This window comes from Rattus norvegicus, chromosome 3, assembly GCF_021556685.1.
Source record: "Rattus norvegicus strain SHRSP/BbbUtx chromosome 3, alternate assembly SHRSP_T2T, whole genome shotgun sequence".
Classification (NCBI taxonomy): domain Eukaryota; kingdom Metazoa; phylum Chordata; class Mammalia; order Rodentia; family Muridae; genus Rattus; species Rattus norvegicus.
The window spans coordinates 56,288,692-56,312,778 of NC_141536.1; the positions used below are offsets into that span (position 1 = coordinate 56,288,692).

A 24,087-nucleotide genomic window follows, 5' to 3' on the forward strand; every position below is an offset into this window, starting at 1 on the left:
CATATAAAGAAGGATCAGAATGATGTGGGTAGAATTAAGGGGAGCAACATGGCGAGAGGCAAAATACCCAGAGATAAGCAATGGGAAATCACATCATCATCATGGGGGTAAAGGGCAGTGTGTGTGTGTGTGTGTGTGTGTGTGTGTGTGTGCGCGCGCGCGCGCGCGTGTGCGTGTATCTGTGCTTCAGACACTATGATGGGAGAGGACCAATGTGAGAGATCGCATCAGTCCAAAGCTGGGCTCTGTCATTCTCTGCTTGCATGTAACACAAGTGAAGTGGGTAGGCAGTTGCTCTGTGGTTTCCTTGACTCCTTGGCACTTACCACGCACAGCCTTCTCAAGGTACAGAACAGGAGAGAATGGATTACGCCCTCAACAACAAGAGGCGGGTCATCCGCCTGGTTCTGCAATGGGCAGCCATGTATGGTGATCTTCTCCAAGAAGACGACGTGGCCATGGCTTTCCTGGAGGTACGTGGGGGTCATTCATCCCAAGAATAGCCTTTTGTCCCCTAACACAGAGTGTGCAGAAAATTCTATAGGTACCCTGTAATTTCCTGTTCTAGACCTTGTTACGTGTTCACTGTCAGACATTGTCCTGCCGCTACAGTTCTGTTGTGGCACCATGGCGATGCAATATTGTCTGCTCTTATGTGCTTTGCATGTTTGAGGGACTTGTAATCACACAAGTACCCAGCATTTTTTGCAGGCTGATTTTTTTTTTCTACTTAGCTCTGTAAAGATTTTTCCCATGTCAATGTGATCTTTGTAATGAAAGGTTCTGACGCTCTATCGGTAGCTATCCACAAAAGTGTTTATCTGTGCCCACATCGGTCTGCTTTCTCCCTCGTAGAGTAACTGTACGGCAAACACTTTGGTGCATGTGGGTCTGTCTTCAGTTACTCACTTTCTCGGGAGTAAGAGTGCGAGGGTGAGTGGTAGGTGGGGTTGGCCGCTGAGAAGCAAGTTGATTAAATGAGGATTTGCCAGGGCAGTCAAGAAGCAGTTCGAAATGGACACCATTTACTTGGTCAACACTACTTCCAGCTCAGCTATCTTTCTTCCCTGCAGCCTGGGCTTTGGCCTTTGACCCTGGATTAAATAGTACCCCAATATTCACGGATATATTCCAAGACCCCATCATTACCTGTGCTGCAAATATAACCAAGTTCTATATATTACCTTCTTTTCCACACATACCTATTCAGAATGAAGTTTGTCAGTTCAGCACGCTAGGAGGTAAACTACAATAACTGATATAAAAATACTATAATATACTGAAATAAAATGTATGATTTGTTTATTTCTGGAATGCTCCATGTAGTATTTCCAGACCGTAGTTGATTTCTGGTAACTGATACTATGAACATGACTCTCCCACGATAAGGTAACTGTCCTCACTCCCCCTCTAGAACTCAGCAAGAGCACTCTGTAAGGTAGAAGACAGTGTGGTTCTGTTTCAAATGTATAAGACTTTGCTCTAAAATTAATTTTACCAAAAAAAAAAACCCACCTCTGATCCTTTTTACTATCAATGTTGATGAGGCATCAAGAATAGTGGACTGTGGTTGGAAGGAGTTGTTCAAGGAGTAAAGAAATATGGTGGCTTGGGACCATGTGCTGACTTGGGCCCCTCCCTGTGGCTGCCATGGTTATCATGGCCCACCATGGAGGCCATTGCTCCCAAGAGACACAGGCATAGGTGATGGTGTCACTTCTAGTGGTCAGCACAGCTCTGAGAGCATCACATGGGGACTGCAGCACAAGCCTACAGTGGAGAGGGCTCTGTCTGTGTTTGTACCGTTGACAACCACACCCTGCGGTTAACAGGAAGTAAGCAAAATGCTCGAAAGTAATGTGAAAAGTAAATATTCCCTGGGAAGAAACGAATTTGAAGTTGCCTTGAAAAGTGCAGATCGTAAAGCGGCCGATTCCGAATCCTGCCTCTTTGTGTTCCTTCACTCGAACCACCTGAGCCCGCCTGCATTTTATTGTTTCAATTCCACTGTGGCAAAATGTGAAGAACATTAACACTAACTATTTTAACTATCTGTAAGTGTACAATTCATACATGGTCAGTTCATCACCACCATCTAGTTCCAGGCCCTTTCCCCACCAGCGGTTTTGAACTACTCCCTCCTCCTCTCCCTCCCCTCCCCCACCCTCTCCCCTCCCACTTCTTTTCTGTGAAACAATGGTCTAGAGGTGCTAGCGACTGGCATGGCCTAGGAGCGTGACTCTGTTGCTGTTCAGAGAACTGCTCACCTTTAGGTTCCTAACTAAGATCCTGTGTCCTTTGCCGGTTACAGGAGTTCTATGTGTCTGTATCAGATGATGCACGGATGATGGTCGCCTTCAAGGAGCAGCTGGCTGAGCTGGAGAAGACTGTCAAACAGATGTAAGGAGGGGCTTTGCTTTAGGGGGTACTTTCATCCGGCGGGTGCCTGCCTTATGATTAGAACATCTTCCGAAGAAGTCTTGGCCTGTAAAACTGGCTAGCACTGGCCTGTCATTAGCCGCATGTTCTGATCTGTGACATGGGCCCCAGGCACAGGTAGCAATGAGACCAGATGAGCAGAAGGATGTGGGTGCCATTTGTGTCAGCAGGCTATAGGGAGGGAAGCTACCCTTTGACAAACCCAGGTCTAGATACACGAGTCCATTAGACAGCCCAGCGATAGAATAGTCTGTGGAGTTGGAGTACATTTGAAGACAGTTACCTATATGGGAAATTCATTCCCTGATATTGTTCAAAAGCTGTTCATTGCAAATATTCCTATCTTTGAAATGAATTTGGGGGTTTCCCATTAATGGACTCTTAAATTAAGTACTGGAGAGTTACGTATATAATGACTTTGAAAGTCAGGAACCGGAGCATTGAACCTCAGGTCTGCTCCGGGTCTGCCTGTGTCAAGAGCTAGTGGCTTTGCTGCCCCTGGGTTTTAGCCTCTTACTGTTAAAACCAGGGAGTCTCCCATTGCTGTCCAGAGAGATGGTACAATCTCAGTGCCTAACGTAAGAGTAAAACAATGCAAGCTGAAGGGACAGTAGCGATGGCATTCAACAGTGTGCATTCTCTACTTCCTATAGCTCAGAAGACGCAAAAGCTCCACAGAAGAAGGTAAGGACTCTTCAGAGACCGACGCTGGCTGTGCCCTGTAGCACTGAGATTATCCAGAGACACTGGATTGCAGTACAGCGAAGTGATGTCTCCTTCATTCCGGGGCTCTGATTGCTCCTCGGATGCGTCTTCTCTGAGTTGTCACGGTTTGTTAGTCGCTCTCCCTTACACCACTTGTGCTTGTTTTTACAGCACAAGGTGCTTTTGCAGCAGTTTAATACAGGTGACGAGAGGGCCCAGAAGCGTCAGCCGATTCGTGGCTCTGATGAGGGTAAGTGATCTCTCTAATTTCTTGTGTGGAATAATTATTGTTGGGCTAAAATCTGCTCCCTGGAAACCATTGCCTTGAACCTACCAAAAAGCTGCTCTCGGGTGTGCTCCTTGGTCCCCTGATAAGTTATGTTCTTGGGATCTGGTAGCCAGACAAGAGCCGAGACGCTTACTCAAACCTCAATGACCCTGCCTCTCCCCGGCTGGCAGCATCTCTTCAAAGGATGTGGGATCTCTTGGGGTTTGGTTGGATGCCCAGCACTAAAGTCCCCACCCCAGCAGAGCTCAGGCCCTGACCACCGATGTCTAAGTACTTTGAATGACCAAGACCACTTTCTCACGTTGTCAACTGTCTCTGCAGTTTTGTTCAAGGTCTACTGCATTGACCACACCTATACCACCATCCGAGTGCCTGTAGCCGCCTCGGTGAAGGAAGTCATCAGTGCAGTAGCAGACAAACTTGGCTCTGGGGAAGGCCTGATCATTGTCAAGATGAACTCTGGAGGAGGTAACAGCTTAGATTAACACTGTGGGCTTTTCGTGAAATAAGTCATCCTGGCCAATCAAAACCATCCAAGGAGCAACGGAGTCCATTCACAGTGACCAGAAGGATGCCAGAGGTTGTTCGAGCTCCCAGGGATAGCAGAAATATTGTGTGAAGAGGCTGGCTTATGAAATGTCTAACATCCCCTATCTAATAGATTCCCACGTAAAGGAGTGAGAAGTGATTTATGGGAGACAGCTGCAGTCTCCGGCATCCGTGTCAGCCTGGGGCTCTTTCAGTGGAAACACAACAAACTCTCTGGGCCTCAGATCTGGGAGAAAGGTGCACCTTCAGGGGGCATCAAGTTTGACAAGCAAAGACTCCAGGTGCCCGCAAACCTGCAGCTGGGGTGGTGGGGGACGAGTTCTTTTTAGCCGATGACAGTTTCCCCACTTGCCCAATAGAGCCATCAGAGCTCAGCTGCTCTATAACATGAGGGTTGTTCAACTCCCTAACCTGGGACTAAAATTCCTTTCCTCTCCCCTGACTATAGTTACCCTCATTTTGTATCATCTTGTATGGCCTGACCACTTGAATGTAGCAATGACAGAAATGGATACATTAGACACACTGTGTGCTCCTGAGTTGCTCCCAGGCCCTGAGGAGCTGGGAAATAAAGGAAACCTACATCCCACGCTGGCAGGGGTTTGAGCAGTGGTCACCCACAGTGCAGGGAGGCGGCTCAGGAAGGAGCCCTTAGGTTAATTCCCCAGTGATGGCTTCACAGCCCTTTGAGGGCTCCTTTAGGAAGGGAGTGAAGCACTTCTGCCTTGTCTGAAGGTAGCTGATTCTGCTGATGCAGGATTTTAGAGTGGATGATGGATTCTCAAGACCACTTCCCCTACTTTCTGCCAGTTGTTCCGTACCCAGGATGGCCTCTGAGATTCATTTGTTGCCTCTTTCCCATAGGCGTCCCAATATATCAGACATCCACCTAAACGATAGGGTGCCACTGAAGCCTGCCCATCGATGTCCCATCTAAAGTTTTAACTGTTCCCCTGACACATACCTTCTAACCCCCTTCCCTGCTGTGCCTTGTGGCCCTTGTCCTCTCTCTCTCTCTCTCTCTCTCTCTCTCTCTCTCTCTCTCTCACACACACACACACTCATTCCCTATCCCCTTATCCCTCTATGTTAACTAGATTTTTAATTTATGTTTTATCTCTCTGTATCATTTCTTTATGTGTCCCTAGTGTCTGGTATATGCTAAATACTAAAACATATTCAACAAATGGATTTGTAAAATATAGAAAGATACTTAAAGTAGTTTCCTATTAGCTTCTTTCTGTAATGGGCACAAGTAAAAATAAAAAGATATTTTGCAACTAAAAATCATGTGAGATCTCTGAAGTGCCCCCCCCCAAGGTTTCTAATAATGACCTTTCTATCTCCAGCTTACCAGTCATTGTTGCCATCAAGAAACCTAACTTGGTATCTGAATGACTATGTGGGTTTTATAAATAATTATGGTTGCAGAGTAGATCTGGGCAAATTGATCCTTGGCTGTGCCCGCTCCTGTTGTGTGGTCATTTCTGATGCTGTCCCGAGTACCGTGCTATACAGCAAGCACTGTCTTTTATTCAGCAGATCTGTTCCCTCCTGTGTTTTATGCAGTCCCATTGCATGTTCCGGTAATTCACCAAGCTGGCAATTTGTTGGTGTGATTAGGGCAGTGCAGCAAATCTCAGATGGATTTAATAGGCAATCTCATGCTTTTTATGTTCACAGAAAAGGTGGTGCTCAAACCTAATGATGTTTCAGTATTTACGACGCTCACCATTAATGGACGCCTGTTTGCCTGCCCTCGAGAGCAATTCGACTCACTGGTAAGAGTGAATGGCCTCCTCAGAGCCCTGTGTGCAATCAGAAAACCTTGTCTGCAGCTTAATTTCACAGCCACACTGAGGCCAGCTGCTAAAAACTCTTGACTGCTATGTGTCTTGTTCTCCACTGTGGTCTGCCGGGGAAGCCCCGGGCGCTCACTGGAGATGACGCTCCGGGCTTTAGACGGACTTCCGTGGAAATCAGCCAAGCTTTACCGCCGCTGCACCAGGGACGCAGTTCAGCTTTCAGTCTTGGTTCTGATTCCTTTCGTCCAAGTTCATTATCAATGTTCAAAATCAATACTCAGCTCAGGAGGGAGATAATCACAAGCAAAGGGAGGCATCGGCCTTAGGGGACTTCCGAGTTCAGGCCGTGGGGGAGGAGGTCTAGAAGGGCTCCTCCCTGAACATGCTCTCTGGATCGTCCTGGGATCCCAGAGGTCAGAACACTTGTTCCCAGACACTCAGAACTCCTGGGAAGAAGAGACACATTCATTTCTGTTTATCCTCAAAAAATTAGGCGTGGAATTGACTAGCTGCTAGAAGATCTTAGAGACCACAGGACCAGTTTAGGTTCGCAAATCCATTTTCCTCTGTCTCTGGACACACACAAGCTTCCCTTGTGAGGAAATAAAAGACAACATGTGGGTGAGAGGGGAACGGCACCAACATCCCGGGAGAGCTGCTTCCTTAGTTAAGTGCAGACAGGTCCTTAGGTCTTTAGGAGGGAGTTGGGTTAAAGCATGTAATCAGAGCTCTTGCGATGGCCCAGATTCCCGCCCAGCACCACATCAAAAAGATGTGGTTTTCAGATCTTGATAAGATATGTTTTTCCTGATCAGAACTCTGGTTTCTGCTTCAGGGAACGCTATGAACCGGTTTCTGTCATCTTTTTTTTTTTTTTAAGATGCGGTCTTGTTTTGTGTCTCCTGGGTCTCAGTCTTCCTTCCTTAGTATCACACTTGCTGGGATTATAGGTGTGTGCCACTAGTCCTGGTGGGACAGCTCATTTGGCACCATTTTGCTTTCACATGAGAACTTCAGGAACGTGACACAGTGCCTTCGCTTCCCCTACCAAACCCTGAGCACCCGACTCACCCTAGCCTGGGACGATCAGCACAGGGTCACAAACCTTGATGCTCGGTTCGCTAATCACCGCCTTCGTTGCTTTCTGAATAAACATCTCTCGACATTTAGGGATTTTAAATATAAATAAATAGCCAGGAAACCACGTAAAGAGAAAAAGCGAGTCCACACAATTGTCCTCTGTCCTCCGCTGGTGCCAGCGGACTTTTGCCCTTCCTCGCCCCACACATCATGCATGCGCATATCAGTTGTTCCCCCCCCCCTCCTGGAACTGGGGACGAACTAGGCAAGCACTCTACCACTGAGCTAAATCCCCAACCCCACGCATATCAGTTTTAAAAATTGCCGTGAGTCCACATATCCTCTCCTGGAAACGTATGCCTTAAACAGCTAGCATCGCTGGTGCTCCATGGAAGGTGCTGGGTGAAGTGTTTGCCTCTCTCGCCAGCTGCTTCTTGGCCTCCGTGTTGAGCCAGGGGGTGGAGAGTTAGGCACGTGGACTGTCTCCAGCTCCCTGGGGGCAGACACTAACTTTTTAAGCTTCTGTTTATTGCTCACAGTCCTCGGCCTTCCAAGTTCTGGACTCTTGCTTATCTTCCATTTTAAGGCTTGGATGGTTGGAAGGAATTTGCCTGGCAACAAGGAACTTGGACATGAGCCTCTAGGCTGGGGGTGCTGTATACCTCTCTGTGCTCAGACAGGGCAGACCTTACCTGAAGCTCCCTCTCGGGCCTACCAAAACATCCCTATGATGGCCATCTTTCTAGAAAGAGTTGTCCAGAGGGTGACTACAGTGTGGAATGTTGACTGAGCCCTCGAAGCTATCACCACACACTTACCAAGTGTCAGCTAGCATGACAAGTGCCCAGGAGCATCTGTCCTTATGACAATGACAGTCAAATTAGGAAGGGAGTAACCCAAGCTGTCCAGAAGAAAATGAGTCTCTGTGTTAAATTGTGTTGTCTAAAACCAGCAGAGCACCCGTGTTAATCCCATTGTGGAAGGGCTTGCGTTCCAGAACTTTACTCTCTTGGAATTTTTTTGTCTGAGTATTAATGTTAGTACAAAGGCCATTGCAACAGAGCTTCAGTTTACTGTAATTCGGCTCTGCTTTTATCCACTCGCTGGTTCCTAAGACTTCACTATTTAGTATCTGCCACTCCGTCCCTTGGTCTGTGGATGTTTCTGGACAATGGGATAGTCTCAGAGACAAACCCTTCATAGTCCCTGTTTCTCAAGGAGCCTGTGATGATCAGTGTGTCATCAGAGGAAAACCACCATGACAAGTCCCACTACAGAGGCAGGGGTTGTAACACAAGCAAAGAGGGATGCTGGGGTGTAGGTTGGTGGGCCAGCAATTACACTGACAATTAGCACTCCCTTTTTATGTGTTAAGTCCCTGGGCTAGGACCACAGCAATGCCATTCTTCCAATTGCCTTCCCCCAGCATTAGTGAGGGTCTCATCTCTCAGTAAGGTTAACCTTTAGGGGTCCAGAGATAGGAACTTGTCAGTTCTCAGCTACCCGTGCTGTGCAGATCTATGTAAAACTCTGCAGTACCTGGCCAGAGGGACATCTTCACAAGAAAATATCCCAGGTGAGAAGAGAGACCACAGAGAGCCCAGCTGACCTGAGGAGTTGTCCTAAGACCAGGAATTTGAAAGGTTGACCTACTCTTCTACTGAAGACTTGCTCTGTGCCGGAACCGTTCTCAGCTGCTTCCTTAAGCTACTTGCCCACCAGCGCCAGCTCTTTTTGGAATGCTGCTTTCTGCCCTGTTCTTTGTTCTCTATAGAGGGGGCCCATATCCAGCTCTTAACCTAGTGTTGCACTAACCACACTTTCCTATGCATTTGTTACAGTACAACCCCTCTAAAAGGCAACCTAATCTGAGAGAGGGGATGCCCCTGTGCTGAGGACTGGATTTACATGATGCACTTAAGTTGTTCCCATCTAATCCTCTTAACAAGCCTCAATAGTACTTGCCAACTTGGGTAGTGTAACCCTGATTTACTGAAACTACAGTCAGACAGTCAAAAGATTAAGGGATCATACCAAGTATGTGTTGCTACTGTGGGGTTTATGTGCAGCCTGCTGTTTTCCAAAACGGCACTAGCGTGATCTAGTATCTGTCCTGTGGCAAACCCCCGTCTCCTAATCTGGTACTCCTAACTGGCTATTTGGTCCCTCTCTGCAATCTGCTCCTGCAAATCAAACACTCTGGTGGCCCCTCATTTTCACCCTGGCTGTCTGTCGTAAGCACGAGTCATCCTGAGGAGAGCCTTTCTCAGCCTCCTGCTCACTGCTTCTCTGCATCCTCCATCACGCGCTGACTCCCCATAGACAGGCTGCTTCAAAAGGCACCATTCAGGTGCCTCAACCTGCTTCTCTATATGCCTAGTAGTCAGCCTGTGGATATTCTGTCTCCATATGTGGGAATGGAGTCCAATGAGTAACTGTATCCACGCATAGCACCACGCCTGTTGGTGGAGGTTGACTCTGTTACAATGTAAACTTAACTGCTCAGCTCACAGATGAACTTCCCAGGCAGGAGCCACCTACACCCTGAACATGCCATTTTAATGGGTGTCTAGAACACCTATGGGGGCGTTCCTTTAACACGGTGGTGATGAAGATGCTGATGAAGTCTGTATAATAGTAATATTTCTAACATGAGCCCTTTTTCTTATTAATGCTGGGATCGGAGCACTGAGCCTCATACACACAAGGAAAGGTGCTCAACCAGAGTTACACCCCTAGCCCTGTGACGTGAATATTGAATATCCGAATACTGTTAGCATCATATTGGCAAATATTCTGTGTGTGTGTGTGTGCGTGTGCACGCTTCATGCATCTACACGTATATCCATTCCTAAATATCCACTCCTAGTCTTACAGATAAGTATTAATGTATTATAGCCCCATCTGTCACTCCTCTGACAAAGTAAAAAACACTTTGTAGCGTTTCTTAGAACACAAAAGGAGATGAGTGAACCAAAAGAAAACTTTTGACAAGTCTCGGTAAAAGTAGCAGAGTCTGGTCTTGCCCCAAACATGTAAATAACATTCTCAGCCCAATAGCTCTGAGGTCAGGCTGAGGAGATGGCAATCCTGTGTGGACTCAGTTCACACCGCTCTCTACCACTTCACTACTTTCGGAGGGGTGTGAAGACATGGCTGTGCCATCTTTGACCTCGGTCACCACCAGTGGTTATGTGGTACTGTGGGTAGGAATTCAAACCCCTGTTCCAGTATTTAGTATTTGGCTTTATCATAGTTTCTGTGGAAACATGAGGGGAAGGTCTCCAAGAGCATCTTCCACCTTCCCATGGAAAAGGACGTTTCCAGGTTACCCCCACATGCACACCCCAATCCCCAGGCACAGGATATCCCCACTCATCCTTTGCCAAGCCTTATTTGCCACAGCTCACAGTTGAGATGCTGGTGACCACACTGTTGGTAACTGGTGATGGTTGACCATGGTAAGAGGAAAGATGGCCTCAGGGCGAAGCACAACAAAGGCACCTCTAACCTTAAAATTGACATTTCAGAACACGCCTGAAAGTATCCCCCCCCCCAAATCCTTTCCAACACCAAAACTCCTGAAAGCATTTGTCACTAAGTACTGGTACCTCTTGCGGTTCTGATCCAGTTTCTCACAATCATTCCCAGACTCCCTTGCCAGAACAGGAGGGCCCGACCACTGGGACAGTGGGGACGTTTGAACTGATGAGCTCGAAAGACTTGGCGTACCAGATGACAACGTATGACTGGGAACTCTTCAACTGTGTGCACGAGGTAAGGCGCCCAGCACTGAGTGTGCACGGGCTCCGTAGGATTCTGAGCGAAGCCTGCTGGCCTCACTTAACTCACGTCTCCGTGTGCTGCCATATGGGGACCACATGATGGGTGTTGTGCATGCTGAACTTATAAAATCCTTAAATATTAAAGAAAAAAATCTCTGTGGTGCTATGCTATGTCTTCCAGGGTCTATTAACCCAATAACACCTAGTTTATATTTATATATTCCACAAGCTTCAGAAAAGCCCTTCAAATCTCTATGCCGAGGTACATCAGGGTTAGCGACTGAATTCACATCTGCTGCTTGGTAGAACAACTTTCCTGACAAATCGAGGAGCCAGGCTGGCGTTTTGATTTAAAAGCCAACAAATAAGTAAAATTGTTTTTCCTCTCTGTTCTAGCTGGAGCTAATCTACCACACATTTGGAAGGCATAATTTTAAAAAGACCACAGCAAACTTGGATTTGTTCCTGAGGAGATTTAATGAAATTCAGTTTTGGGTTGTCACTGAGATCTGCCTTTGTTCCCAGCTCAGCAAACGTGTTCAGCTTTTGAAAAAATTTATCAAGATAGCGGCTCAGTAAGTGTCTTTAACTTTGGAAGAAAAAAGGTCCCTACTCTATGTTCTCACAGATATGCCTTTTTCAAAAAACGAATCGGGGCATAAGAACCAGCAGCGGCTGAATTCTTGGAAGAGAAGAATGCCTTCTGGCTTTTTAATAGTTAACATCGGTATATAAATTGACATCTTGTAGTACTGATGCTGGAGTCAAAAGAAAGGTTCGTTTTGCTCTGAACTCCTCAGACTCCTCCCCTCTCCCCACCTCATGTGGGGTCCACGTTTGAAGGGTGCTATTTAAGTCAGCAAAAGTTCCCTTAGAAACTTTGGCTGCAAGGCTCTTGAAGCCGATGTGCCTCTGTAACATGTTCTCACCAGTAGAGGGCAGTAGAACCTGCTGGAACGGCAGATCGCCCAGTTCAGGCAGAATAAAATCAGTAAAATGCATAAAGGCCAGCTAACCTGGCGCTAGGAAATCGTCTCCATGCCCACCAGAGAAAGCAAACATCTTATAAATATTCTATTTAAAAGCACTTCTTGGGAAACAATTTATTTACTGCAGGGGCCAGTTAGGCTTCTCCCTGACATGAATGTAATCTTCCTCTGCTATTTAGATATGCCTGACAACCTCCTGTTTACTTCCATGTTTTTGGTATCACCACAGTGCTAAAAATAAGAAAGCTAAATGTGGCTTGTGCTGCGAGACTCCTTCCCTTTCTAAATGCAGAGCCCCGAGCTCGGGAAGGTTAGGAGAATAAGCGACCCCAGCCAGGCATTTTCTTGAGCCAAACAGTTCAGATCCCCCAACACACTCTTGATTTTTCCAGAGCCGAACAAAGAAAGGAAAGCCCTCGTGTTTTATAGAAGCTGCTTGCCAAGTGCCTTGAGTTGTTTTGCCAGAAATCTGAGGGGACAATAGAATACCAGATCCTTTGAATCTGCATGCTGCTCGCTCTGCCTTTGGGGAAGCTGGCTATTGGAAGAGAGGTCTAGTGTGGCCACTTTCCCCAGCAGCATGAACGGCCTCTGTGCAGGGAGCAAATGCCTTCATGTGTTTGGAATGAGCGGATTATGGAAACTATGACAGAGCGTGCTTTCCCATCACAGGAGCATGTTCTCTCATCACCTTAGCCTGCGAGTGCCAAATGCAGCAAGAGGAGGGGAGAGGACCTGCCCGCCGTTTTACGGAAGCAATACAGAAAAAGCTCTCAAAACACCAAGGAATTTTTGTTCGTTTGTTTCTGCCCTCGTAACTTATCCCTGTCTTCCTCACTCTTGCTGATTGTATAGGTAGACTTGGCCTTCCCTGTGCATTAGCTCATTATTTAACCAGATTCAGCCCTGTGCTGAGGCCACTGTCCCACAGTGAACCTGTTTACTCAGCCCAGCTATTAAAGTCTGTAGGCTTTTGGGACCCTGAGTCTACAAGGACAAACGGAAACCTGTAAGCCAGAGATTCTCAACCTGTGGGTCTTGACCCCTTTGGGGGGGTGTATGTCACATATCAGGTATCTTGCATATCTGATATTTGCAATTCATAACAGTAGCAAATTTTACAGTTGTGAAGGAGCAACAAAAATAGTTTTATGGTTAGGGGGTACCCACAACATGAGGAACTGTCTTATAGAGTCACAGCGTTAGGAAGATCGAAACCACTGAGGTAGACACTAGCATCTGTTCTGCTTGCTATCTTTAGAGAGCTGCAGCGTTTAAAGTTCTTAGCCCAGTCTGGAGCTTAGCAAAATTGAAGGGCAGAGCTGGGGTCGGTGTTTTAATCCTGTGCTCACAGGAGAAGAAACTGAGACCATCATCTCCTGACTTGCCTTGAATGATAAGCAAAGTTGGAAACAGAGCAGATCTGCAGCTCTGGTTGTATTATCTCCAAGTCACAAGGCAAAGGTTAACTATGTACATGGTGACACTAGCTAGCCCTTGTCTCGGGAGCCACTACCCTAGCACTGTGACGTCCTTGCATGTTTCCTCCTGTGTGAGGTGATCCACTCTAGCTCTCTCAAGTGCCTTTCCCCACCTCCACAGACATGAAGAACTGCTCGTGGCTACTTTTTGAGTTGAATATGAGCAGCCCAAGCAGCCATGCGACGAGCCTTCTGTAAAAATGCTATTCAAACATTATTTATTTATGAGGCCAGTCAACTTTTACAGCCATATTGCCATGTGGTGAAAGGTTCCCATTTATTGTGAAACGAATGCTTTCTCTTCTTAGGGGCCTGGTGTGGAGAACTTGGGCTGTGTGGCTGTGGTCCTTTGCCATCGGGAGTACCACGTACTTGGGATAACATGGCCATTTTAATAAGAACTTAGGCTTGATCCAAGTGCTTCATTCTCAGATATAGAGTTGTGAATATTCATACTGGTATAAACTCAGACCCAAAGTTATCAACCTTACCAGTGTCATTAAAACTGAAAAGTACAGTTATCTTATTATTGATGTGATTATCTCCCAGCTTCAAACTTGGGGATAACAAATGCTCGACCCACGGGGACCAGGCCTTGTAAGCCTTGTGACATCCGTGACCCCTTCCTACCCACCAGGTCAGAGCACCGGCCTCCAAGCCTCAAATTCTCCAATCATTTTGCCTTCCCTTTTCTAATCCCATGGGATGCGGCTCCCCACCCCCTTCCAGGTCCACTATGGCGTTTAGCAAATTTAGGATTATAATAGCAGCCCTTAGGGGAGGTGAATCTCAATTACTTCTCAAAACCCGAAACCTCAACGGCCAAAACTATCAACTTTCTAAAACTAGAGTGGGCCGTGGAGCGGAGCAGGGCTACCCAAGCGGAACTCCAGCAGTGCCTTAAATCTGTCATTGCCAGTTCGTATAAATGAGTGCTGATAAATATTAATGACTATCAGAAAATAGAACTCTAATTTAAAAAAAAAAAAAACCCTGCTCAAAAGTGGCATTCTACTTAAACTCGTGCCTCTTGTGTTTCAGCTGCAAGGAGTACAAAAACCTGAATTCCTTCTTCGCCATCGTCATGGGGCTCAGTAACGTGGCTGTGAGCCGCCTGGCATTAACATGGGAGGTAGGTAAGCGCCGCTGGCATCCAGCTGGGAATCAAAGCAGAGGCTCACCAGGGAGCGTTTTTTTTTTGTTTGTTTTGTTTGTTTTTTTTTTTTTAAGAGAAACAGCACACACACACTGGTATAACAACGGGAAAGGTGGGGACCCTTGAAAGGAAGCGACTGGCCTCCTTTTCCTAGATATGTCAGAGTGAGAGTTTAAAAACATATTGTCCGGGTGGAGGAGGTGGGGGAGGGGTGGGGAACCTTAACATTCGCCTCTCTGCTATGTAAATAAACCTAAGTCCAGGTCTCTGCAGCCGACAGATGATAGAAGTGAAGGAACCGGATGGCTCAGATGGCTGCAAAGGTCACTTTGCTCACAGGTTCAGTGGTCTCTGAAATGTCTACTTGTTGCTCTTGTCCTGAGCCTTGCCTCTGAGTGGAAGAGAGGAGGTTGTCCATTTTATCCGAGTAGTCATTTTGCTTCTGGGAGGCCAGATGTTGGGAGCAGCGGAGCATGTCCTGTGACCACCTGGTGACTCCTCCCTCTCAGAGAGGAGCAGCAGTTGGGCCTCCACTGCCTTGGAAGCTAAAGTTAGGCAGGTGTGTTGTGGATTTCTGAAACAAACAGGGCGAGTGATTCATTGCTGGTTCAAAGACACCTTCGTGTGTCATTAGCTTAGCACTTGGAATGTGCTTATCCCCTTATATGTGGCATGGTTGGGGAAATAGTAAACTCTAACAGAACGTACTCACAAAAATAGACTCTTGACACGTACACATGAGCATGTGTAAGAGGGACAGCAGAAAAAGGGGGCGATGAGTGAGAGCCGCTCTGCCATGGTGCCTGACAGCAGCTGCTTGTGTCCACATTCCCCGAGAAGTTATTCCCCTACCTACTTCCCTCGAGAAACTATTTTCTTCCCTTGACTCTCCTAAATATTTCCATTGTTTACAGGGCAGGTCCTTGCAAGTCCTTCTGTCTTGAGTTTCTCTTAAAATTCCAGGCAGATGCAGCACGCAGCAGTTCATCCTCTGAATATAGGCATGAGGGAATTGGAGAGGCCTGCGAGCCACGCAGCTGGGTCGTCTTCCAGTCAGGGAAAGAACAGAGATGGCATGCCAATAACAAGCGGAGAGGCCATTGTGTGGTGCCCCATCTCACTGCCCAAGCTACCTGGAATCTCTAGGGATCTAGGGTTCCCCCCTGATAGTCTGCCTCTGATCCCCCACACAGAGTTCAAATCAATTGGTTAGGGGGAAAGCAAGTGCTAAAGTGTTTCGAGTGCCCATGGAGGACAGCTGTAGGTTCCACGAAACAGCAGTCAGGCAGTGACTGGAATACTCTCTGAGCCCTCCGGGCTGTCTCAGAGGCCCCTAGGGAGGGTGCAGTCAGCTAAATGGCCAGTTCATTGTCAGCAAAAGACACAGCTAACTGGCCAGTCCCCTACTGTCGTAAGTGCCGTGAGTCTACGAACTTCCGTTTCTGCCCCTGCGTATCTCCAACAGAAAAGATTAGCCTTTTGTAGTTGACAAACCTTCACTTCTTTTCTAAGGCAGAGTGCGATTATGTAATTCTGTAGGTTGAGCTTGCACTGGTGAGCACCTTTGTTTTGGGTCATTTCTCTGTGTTTGATGGGAGTTTTCCAAGAGCATCTCACACAGTTTCCATGAGCATTGGAGGAGTCACATGAACCAGGCAAGGTGCATGGTCTCAGAGGACGGTAGAGTAACTGTAAACCAGTCAGTGGGCAAAAGAGGAGATACAGGAGCCTATGGTAAGAAGAGGGGCTTGAAACAGGGAGCAAACCCCATCTGAGACAAGTGCTAAGAGTGCCGGCCTTGGCTCTGTGGACAGTTTGGAGGGTGGAGGACTGCCTGTGTGCTGTGGAGTACTGAACCAACTTCCCTGGCCAAGCCCACTGGATTCAGAAGCACTTCCTACTGCTCCATGCCCACCCCCACAGCCGTGACCACAAAAATGGCTGGTCCCTAGCCTTCCTCTGGATGGGCCACTACCAAGACTCTTCTCTTGAAACGGCGTGTAGTTAGAGAATAGTCTTGAGAGTCACGAGAATGTTTAGTGCCTTGTTGTCCATTGGCTTTGTCTGAGAATCTGGCTAAATTAAGAGAAAGATGGGATGACAGAAGTGTGGTCAAAAGTGGATTGTATCAGTGAATGTTTGACTCTAATCCAAATAGCCTGAGCTGGCCTTGAACACACTATGGAGACCAGGCTGGCCTAGAACTCATAGAAATCCACCTGTCTCGGCCTCTAAAGTGCTTGGATTAAAGCTATCTGTTGCCATGCCCAGCCCCAAAGAGGTCTAATTTTTAAAATGGACTACATCTACTGTCACCGGGTGGTTCCGGATGTTCCCAGTGGTGTCCTCAGACCCCTGACACCCATCACAGCTTTCAGCCTTGAATGCATCTTCTGAGAGATAATATAAGGTCCCCCCCCCATCCTTGAAAATGGGCACTCAGGGAGGTGGAAGATTTGCAAGGCACTGGCTTCCAGAAACAAAAACAGGAGTTTTACAGATGATTAAATGGGACTATGACAGGCTGAGACACACACCGGAAGACGGGGTGGGGGGTGTTTTTCTGGGGGCTGCAGAGGGCTGGTCTGTAGAGCAGTTTTAGAAGCCGGACCTTGGTGGGCAGAGCAGGACTGTGGGGAATCTCTAGGTCTCCGTTCTGCTGATGCTTCCCAGTCTCATGGTGGGAAACACGTCTCTCTGCCCCATCTGCCTTGGTCAGTAGAAAGCTTAGCTTTGCAAACACAGCTCTCAGCAAAATGGCAAGCACTGGATTGAAAGGAGATCTGGTCCCGATGCCTGGGCCTCTCCCAGCAGGTGTACTGACTGGTGCTGTCAGGAGAAGCTAGCATCCTGACGGAACTCTCGGGTTCTCCATTAGGCAGAGAAACCGTGCAGAAGTGTATATAAGTGTGTACTCACTCAGCGTGTATAAGGGAAGTAACAGAAAAGCAAGCAGGGGGTGTGGACCAAAGGAACCAGAGTGCCGGCTGTGGCTTAGGGACCAGCAGGCTGTGAGACTAATACCTTCCACCCCTAATGCACAGGCTTCAACTACTCAAAGGACACTGAGTCCCTCCATACCTCAGCCAAATGGCACCGAGGAAATACCAGCTTAAAAAAAAAACATTAAAAAGAAAAGAAATAAGAAGGCCCTTTCTCCCATGACTTTCTCTGTAAAGGAGGAAGAAGGTTTCATCATTCCAAACCTTTTTAAATTCTATGTGTCTAATTGGGGAATCAAAGAGTTAATAGAAGCAAGAGTTTGGAGGGTCCTGGCTGCTTATAGTCACAGGAATGCAGGCAGACCTGAGTATGAATCATCCAGTCACGAATACATTATAAAAAGCAGTAAGGCCAAAAGCTTTCACAGCTTCTTGGAGTTCAGCTGCATTAAGACTCTTCAGAGGCAAGTTCTCTGTATTCCAGACGTTCCTCTCAAGTGCCCGGGGAGCATGAGAGTTCACCGTGGCTCAGGGGTGCATGATTAGGAGCCAGAAGAAATGTGTTCCCCTTGACACAGTAGCACACAATGCATACCTAGATACACAGTCTGACAGATGTGTGTGTCGTTCCCATTTGATTAACAGAAACTGCCGAGCAAGTTTAAGAAGTTCTATGCGGAGTTTGAGAGCTTAATGGTAAGTGACTTCTTTTACTCTGTTCACTGTCCGCATTAATCCAATTTCTGATTAGCTCAAGTTCTCACTGCAGAAATTTTATCCGTCCTTGTATGACTTTAAGAAGTTTATGATCCTTTTTAGTGCTGCTAAAACAAGCATGTCTGACTAATGAATGGCACCCTCAGGAACTAACTTAAAGAGGACTTATGTCCCACATAAGGTCAATTTGTGTAAGTTAGAAAAGCAGTGTAATAGGGTCCCTACCTAACGCAGCTCAGGTGGCTATAGGTTGAAGCCATGTGTCTTGGCTTTGCCAAAATTATGTCTCCTCATTGTCTGGGAGGTGTTACAGGAAAGTGGTGAATGGGTCTTGCTGGGGTGGGGGGAGGAATGGCTCAGAGGGCAAGTTGGGACTGGTGATGTGCCGGGTAGGGGATAGGGTAGGAAGCCAACCTTTGGGAAGGAGGTGGGGCCTCATGGAGTGGGGGAACTGTTGAGGATTTGTTCTACATGGTTCAGTTTTCCTGTATTCAGAGGAATGCCTCCCCTTGGCTCCTGTGGTGCCTTCAAACCAGAACAGGAACAAACAGCACAGCACTCTCTCACCTGAATGTGATGTCATTTTTAAAACAAACCAAACCTGATTAAATCTGCCTTTCTTCCATAGCATCTCATCCCCAAAGACACAGCTGTGGGATGCTTTGTGTGCTAAGAGGTTAAAAAGGGGGAGGTGTGGCACGTATCACTCATCACTGACCAACAACACTTTTGTTTCTCCCAAGGATCCTTCCAGAAATCACAGGGCGTACAGGCTGACAGCAGCTAAACTGGAGCCCCCCCTCATCCCTTTCATGCCCTTGCTTATTAAAGGTAATCTGAAGACATCCCCAGGCCAGGCGGGAGGGGTACCTGAGGGGAGAAGATAAGCAACACCCTCCCAGAAGGCTCTCTGGCAAGAAGAGTCTGTCTTTCCACCGACTTTGGCTCCTGCTCTTGGGCCCAAAGCTCTTAAAGGGGTTGGAAGGCGGGAGCATAGAGGTATGAAAAGCCCATGATTTCGAAGCTTCGAAGCTTCGTGAGTGAAAAGGGTTTACAGTAGAGACTTTACTAACCCCAGGTAAAGCAATTTGGAAAGTTAAACACCCAACATAAAAGAAACTATTATCAGCTTTTTCAACTACAATGTTATGCAAATCCACTCGCATATGCTAATGGTGCTATTGTAGTTTCTTAGTGTGACATATTTCCGTTAGTGACTAGAGTGTGACTTTTATTTCTTTACAGATATGACATTTACTCATGAGGGGAACAAGACATTCATTGACAATCTAGTAAACTTTGAAAAAATGGTACGTGCAGTATTATAACCTTTAACTACAATGTTTTTTTTAAATAAAATTTGCATTTGTACTAATAAGGCAAGTAACTCCCGTGTGTGCTGGCGTGTTACAAAGGTGGTTTGCACAGAATGGAGTTTTGAAACATTCGGTTCAAATTGGCTCCGTCTTTTGCTGTCAGTTCTCTTTTGTGGAGTTGAATGGTATTTCTGTTGTGACTCACAGCGGCAGCTGGCTTTTATGCCCTGTGTTTCTGTCCCTCCACTGCCTGTTGTTAAAACGCAGGAACGTTCCAGAGTGACTTCGGCTGTTTCTTGTTGTTTTGTAAGGGTTTGCGCAGCTAGCTAGACTGCCCCAGGATGCCTTTGAAATGTTTATCTGCCAGGGCCGGCTGGAGTGCATGTAGGTAAGAGGCAACACTGCCAGCCGATTTTATTATGGGGTATTAATCTGAGTGTGCATTACTTAGTCTCATAAAGTTCACTCGAGGTCAGAGAGGGGACTCGGAGACTCTCGGACATCACCATAACAACAACAAGAGCAACAGTGAAATGTCGGGGACGAATGTGAGACTGGCCTGTTCACATTCAGTGTTTTCCAGCCCTTTCTCTATCTACCCTGCCCCTACCCGGAGAAGAGGGAGTCTGGCAAAGGTACTTCCAAATTTGTCTTCTTATCTCCCGTGAAGCAATAAAGCAGGCCCTGCCAAAGCCTTTCTGTAGCTACACAGTCAATGGAATGCCACGCTGTCTCTGAGTCCCTGGGCTGCACGCATCCTAGAGACGTAGAACGGTAGAGCCTCATTTCCCAGGATGTACACATTTGCCCAAGACTATGTTTTGCAGTGTGAGTGTCTCTGGCTTTGGAACTTAGATGACATTTAGGGTCAGTGCCCAGTTCCCTCCCTTCGTCCCTCATCTTCTGCGTGTGGGTGTTTCCTCAACAAGACATGGGGCTCTCGCCTGCTCTCTCCATCTCTAGGCAGATGGATGGTCCGCAGTGACTGAGTCTTCCTGTGAGTCAGAGACCTGAAATTCTAACTGTTCCTTGAAATCAAGCTAGTGGGTACGTCCGCAGGAGAATTTGAAACACCCCACTGCGTGTGGGCTCCAGCTCAGTCACATTCGCTATGAGCTCATGATTACGATTGACTGGTTGGTTCCACTGTCTGAAACTGAGGAAACAGACATGTCTAAGCACACACACCTCAAAGACACCGCACCCGTGGGTAAATGGTTTCCCCATGGTTTCTCCCCCATACACAAAAGTAGGGCATGAACATCCCTGCTATGGAATCAGTTTGGTGATTACTATTTTTTTATGAACAAACAAAAAATTCTTTGTTTTCTTTTTAGTATAGACAATTAAACATTCCCAAGCATTTTGAAGGAGGGGAGGGAGGGAAGGAGGGAGGGAGGGAGGAAGGAAGGAAGAAAGGAAGGAAGGAAGGAAGGAAGGAAGGAAGGAAGGAAGGAAGGAATTCTGAATCACTTATGCAGAGCAGACTAAGACCAAGAGGCAGCTAAAGCTGTAAATTACATGGGCACAGAGATGTGGGAGTTACTATTCCTAGAATAATAGACTGACTTTATGACCTGAGACTACTGATGTGAACTGTGTGGCCTAGAGCAAGCAAGAATGGCAGTGTTCACTGTGCCGGTCCTTTAATGGAGAGGCTGAGGGTTATCTCTGAGTTTCTAGAGCCATGTCTGCTCCACAGCCTACAGAGGTAAAGTCAAGATGCCTAGGAGTAGGCTCCTCATGTCTGTACCTCAGGGCCACAGCAGTGAACTCCTCTATGCTCGGCAGCCAGCAAGGAGGTCCTAACTGTTTTGGGTGATGCTTGTTTAATAGTTGTTTAATGGTTAAGCTAGCCTTGTGGCTATGATACACAAGCCCAAATCAATGATGGGTTGAACATCATTGTGATAATTTAGAAACACGGAAAATGTATTTGTTTTCCCTTCGAAGTCTCAAGTGAGCATGGTAGCTCCACTCTGAGGAACATCCAAGGTTCCTGGCTTTGGCTCTCTTCTGACTTCATGTGGCCCACCCTCACATCCACATCCTAGCTGTGCAAAGGAGAAAGGGGTGGGTAAAGAAATGCTTTGCCCATTAAGGGCAGAGAAGAAGCTGATTCACCACCTCCATCACATTTAAGTGGCTAGAAATTTAACTGCATGAAAAAGAAGGCCAGAAAACATAGCCTTTGGGGTATCAATGTGTCTCACTCAGAATCGAGGGTTTTGTTGCTATGCAAGGGAGGGAGAGGAAGATTTTGGGAAAGTACTCTTAGCCCTCGGTGCCAACAGCTCTCTAAGCTTTATTTGATAAGGCTTTTTATTTGATAAATCGTATTACCAGACTGGTTGATTTCAGAAATGATGCCCTTCCACGAGTTAGAGCTTAATAGAAAACTAAGTAGACTTTCAAATCAAAATCGATTCGATTGACTCTGTAAACCTGACCAATCAATATGGCATTATCAGTCAGCATTGATCAATCACTGTTGGCTAGCTATCCAGCATGTTCTCTCCCCAGCCAGCCCACCCTTCTTCTGGGCACCACTACCATCACTCCGGTCTGCAGTTACCTCTAAGTGTCTTGGAGTGTGTTACCTTCTCTTGGTTCTTGTCAGGCATCCATCAGCAAGGACCAGGTGTGAGCAGAACCTGCAGTCTCAGTCTCTCTCTCTCTCTCTCTCTCTCTCTCTCTCTCTCTCTCTCTCTCTCTCTCTCTCTCTGTGTGTGTATGTGTGTGTGTGTGTGTGTGTGTGTGTGTGTGTGTGTACCTGCTGGGCTCTGGGCTCTGTCTCCAGTGGGAACCCCTGGCAGTGGCAGAAGTCACCAAGGGCAGCCAGGGACACCAATGCCTTTCTGTGGGGCTGGCCTCCCACAGGCACAGCAAGCCAGCGTGCCAATGTGCCAACACTGTTTTGTTTGTTTGTTTGTTTGCATTTTTAGTGTCTTCACCCTTGAGGTATGAAATGAGGATTAGAGAATTTACTGCTTCTTGGTTTTCAGGATTTTTGAGTACGAACAAAAGAGAACTCACGCTCTTATCCTTATGCAAAAAAAAATTTTTTTTTTCGAGCATTCTTTCTTTGGGGGGAAACATAAAGGGTATTCAAAAAATGTTTGAATAAAGCCCTTTATAGCTTTCTGTGGCACGTATGAATATTTATAACACTCAGAAGGTAGACTAGCAATGGATTAGAGGATAACACGCTGGCCAGCTGCCACTATCCCGGCAGAAAGCACACTGATAGGTACAGAGGCTGCTGTACCATGAAGCTGGTTCTATTTCAGACATACCCATATTTAGGTATATTTACTTAAGAATAAGATTTTGAAGTGGTCATTTTTTCTCTGGAATGAGAAGCACAGAGGAAACTTCTAGACTTCTGGAAACATGAACGGAAGCTTATTAAAGAAGAGAGATGTTTTGAATCCTTTCAGTTTGGCGTTTCTAGGCATGCTGTTATGTAACTTGCAACAATGTGGCTTCTAACACCAGCAGTATCCTAAAAGGCTCATGTGGAGCATTGCTTTTGTTACCTGGAGCTATGGGAAAAGAATCTTTAGGTGAAAATTTAAATGTTCAAATCTGCCTGGTCCCCAAGACCTTTGCCATCCAAAGGAAATCTATAGGAATACCTCGAGAATTCACACTTTATATAGACTTCACAGACCAAGGCTAATGTAGATTTTCCTCAAGGCAACAGAAGAGATGAGAGTGCCCAGGCAAAGGATGTCACTAGGAAATAAAAAGATACCCACAAAGTAGCCCTGGTCCTTTAAAATATATGGTATCGTAGAGGTAAGACATAAACATGTGGAATATTAAATATTAACAAAAGACAATAGACGTCATTAAATTGCAGTCCATGAGAGTAGTAAAGACATGCGCCAAGGAAGCTGATGGTGGAGGATCCTTCAGCCGCATCACCAGCAACAGAGAAAACCACATCACATACAATTACATACAATCACATTGTAAGATCCAGCCATGCTGCCCTAGGGACCCATCAAGCTTTGTCTCAGACTTCAGCTCTGCAGATAACCCAAGTTGGCAAAGCAACCCTCTCTCTTTCCATCCCAGCCTTGGGTCCTTTGCCTGAGAGTGTTATTTCCCCTATACCTGGGTCATTTTCATGGTTCAGGCTTGTGCTTGCCCGTCTTCTCTGAGCGAGTGCCCTCGACTCCCCTTCTAGCATTGCTTGCTCACAGCGAGCATCCTGCCTCTTGGTCCAGACTCGGGAGTAGCTCTTATGATCCGAGATGGTCATCTTCGCTTTTCCTCATCTCTCCTCCTCACTAGAAGGCAAGGGCCATAGACCAGGGGTCTTGTCTATGTTGGCCACTGATGTTTCATGAATGTGTCTGGTATATTCCAAGTATGCAAGGATTAGTCATTAAATAGAAGGATGACCCAGTGATATTCCAGTGCTGGATGTGACGAGGAAGGGCGTTTGAAAAGGATCATGTGATATCCAGAAGCATTTTCTTTCTTTTTTTTTTTTTTGTTCTTTTTTTTTTTTTGGAGCTGGGGACCGAACCCAGGGCCTTGTGCTTCCTAGGCAAGCGCTCTACCACTGAGCTAAATCCCCAATCCCCAGAAGCATTTTCTATTTGTTAGAAATTGAATTGATGAGGGTGTCCTGTAGCATTTTGCAAAAACAGATTCATCTTGCCTTTAACTTAGCTTTCCGTTCCTGAATGGGCATTCCTCTTCCTCTTCTCTACCTCATGGTACTCTGTCCTTCAGTGTCCTATTCTACATCAGTGTGTGCAGAGGTTCGTACAGCACTCCACGTGTGTCTGAACTGTGACACCCCATGACCTTCCTATGT

The 24,087-nt window shown here is 46.7% G+C and overlaps 1 protein-coding gene across 15 annotated transcripts in view; it reads left to right on the top strand.

Annotated features, from left to right (window-relative positions):
* Rapgef4 (Rap guanine nucleotide exchange factor 4) overlaps positions 1-24,087 on the top strand; it is a 292,481-nt gene that overhangs the window by 257,783 nt on the left and 10,611 nt on the right. For all 15 annotated transcript variants that reach the window (NM_001100642.1, XM_087649242.1, XM_087649247.1 and 12 more), the window contains 12 exon segments: positions 323-473; positions 2,312-2,400; positions 3,093-3,123; positions 3,316-3,394; positions 3,755-3,901; positions 5,666-5,763; positions 10,519-10,644; positions 11,049-11,227; positions 14,164-14,254; positions 17,866-17,916; positions 18,681-18,768; positions 19,183-19,247. In NM_001100642.1, the coding sequence (NP_001094112.1) occupies positions 323-473; positions 2,312-2,400; positions 3,093-3,123; positions 3,316-3,394; positions 3,755-3,901; positions 5,666-5,763; positions 10,519-10,644; positions 11,049-11,227; positions 14,164-14,254; positions 17,866-17,916; positions 18,681-18,768; positions 19,183-19,247 (1,195 nt within the window).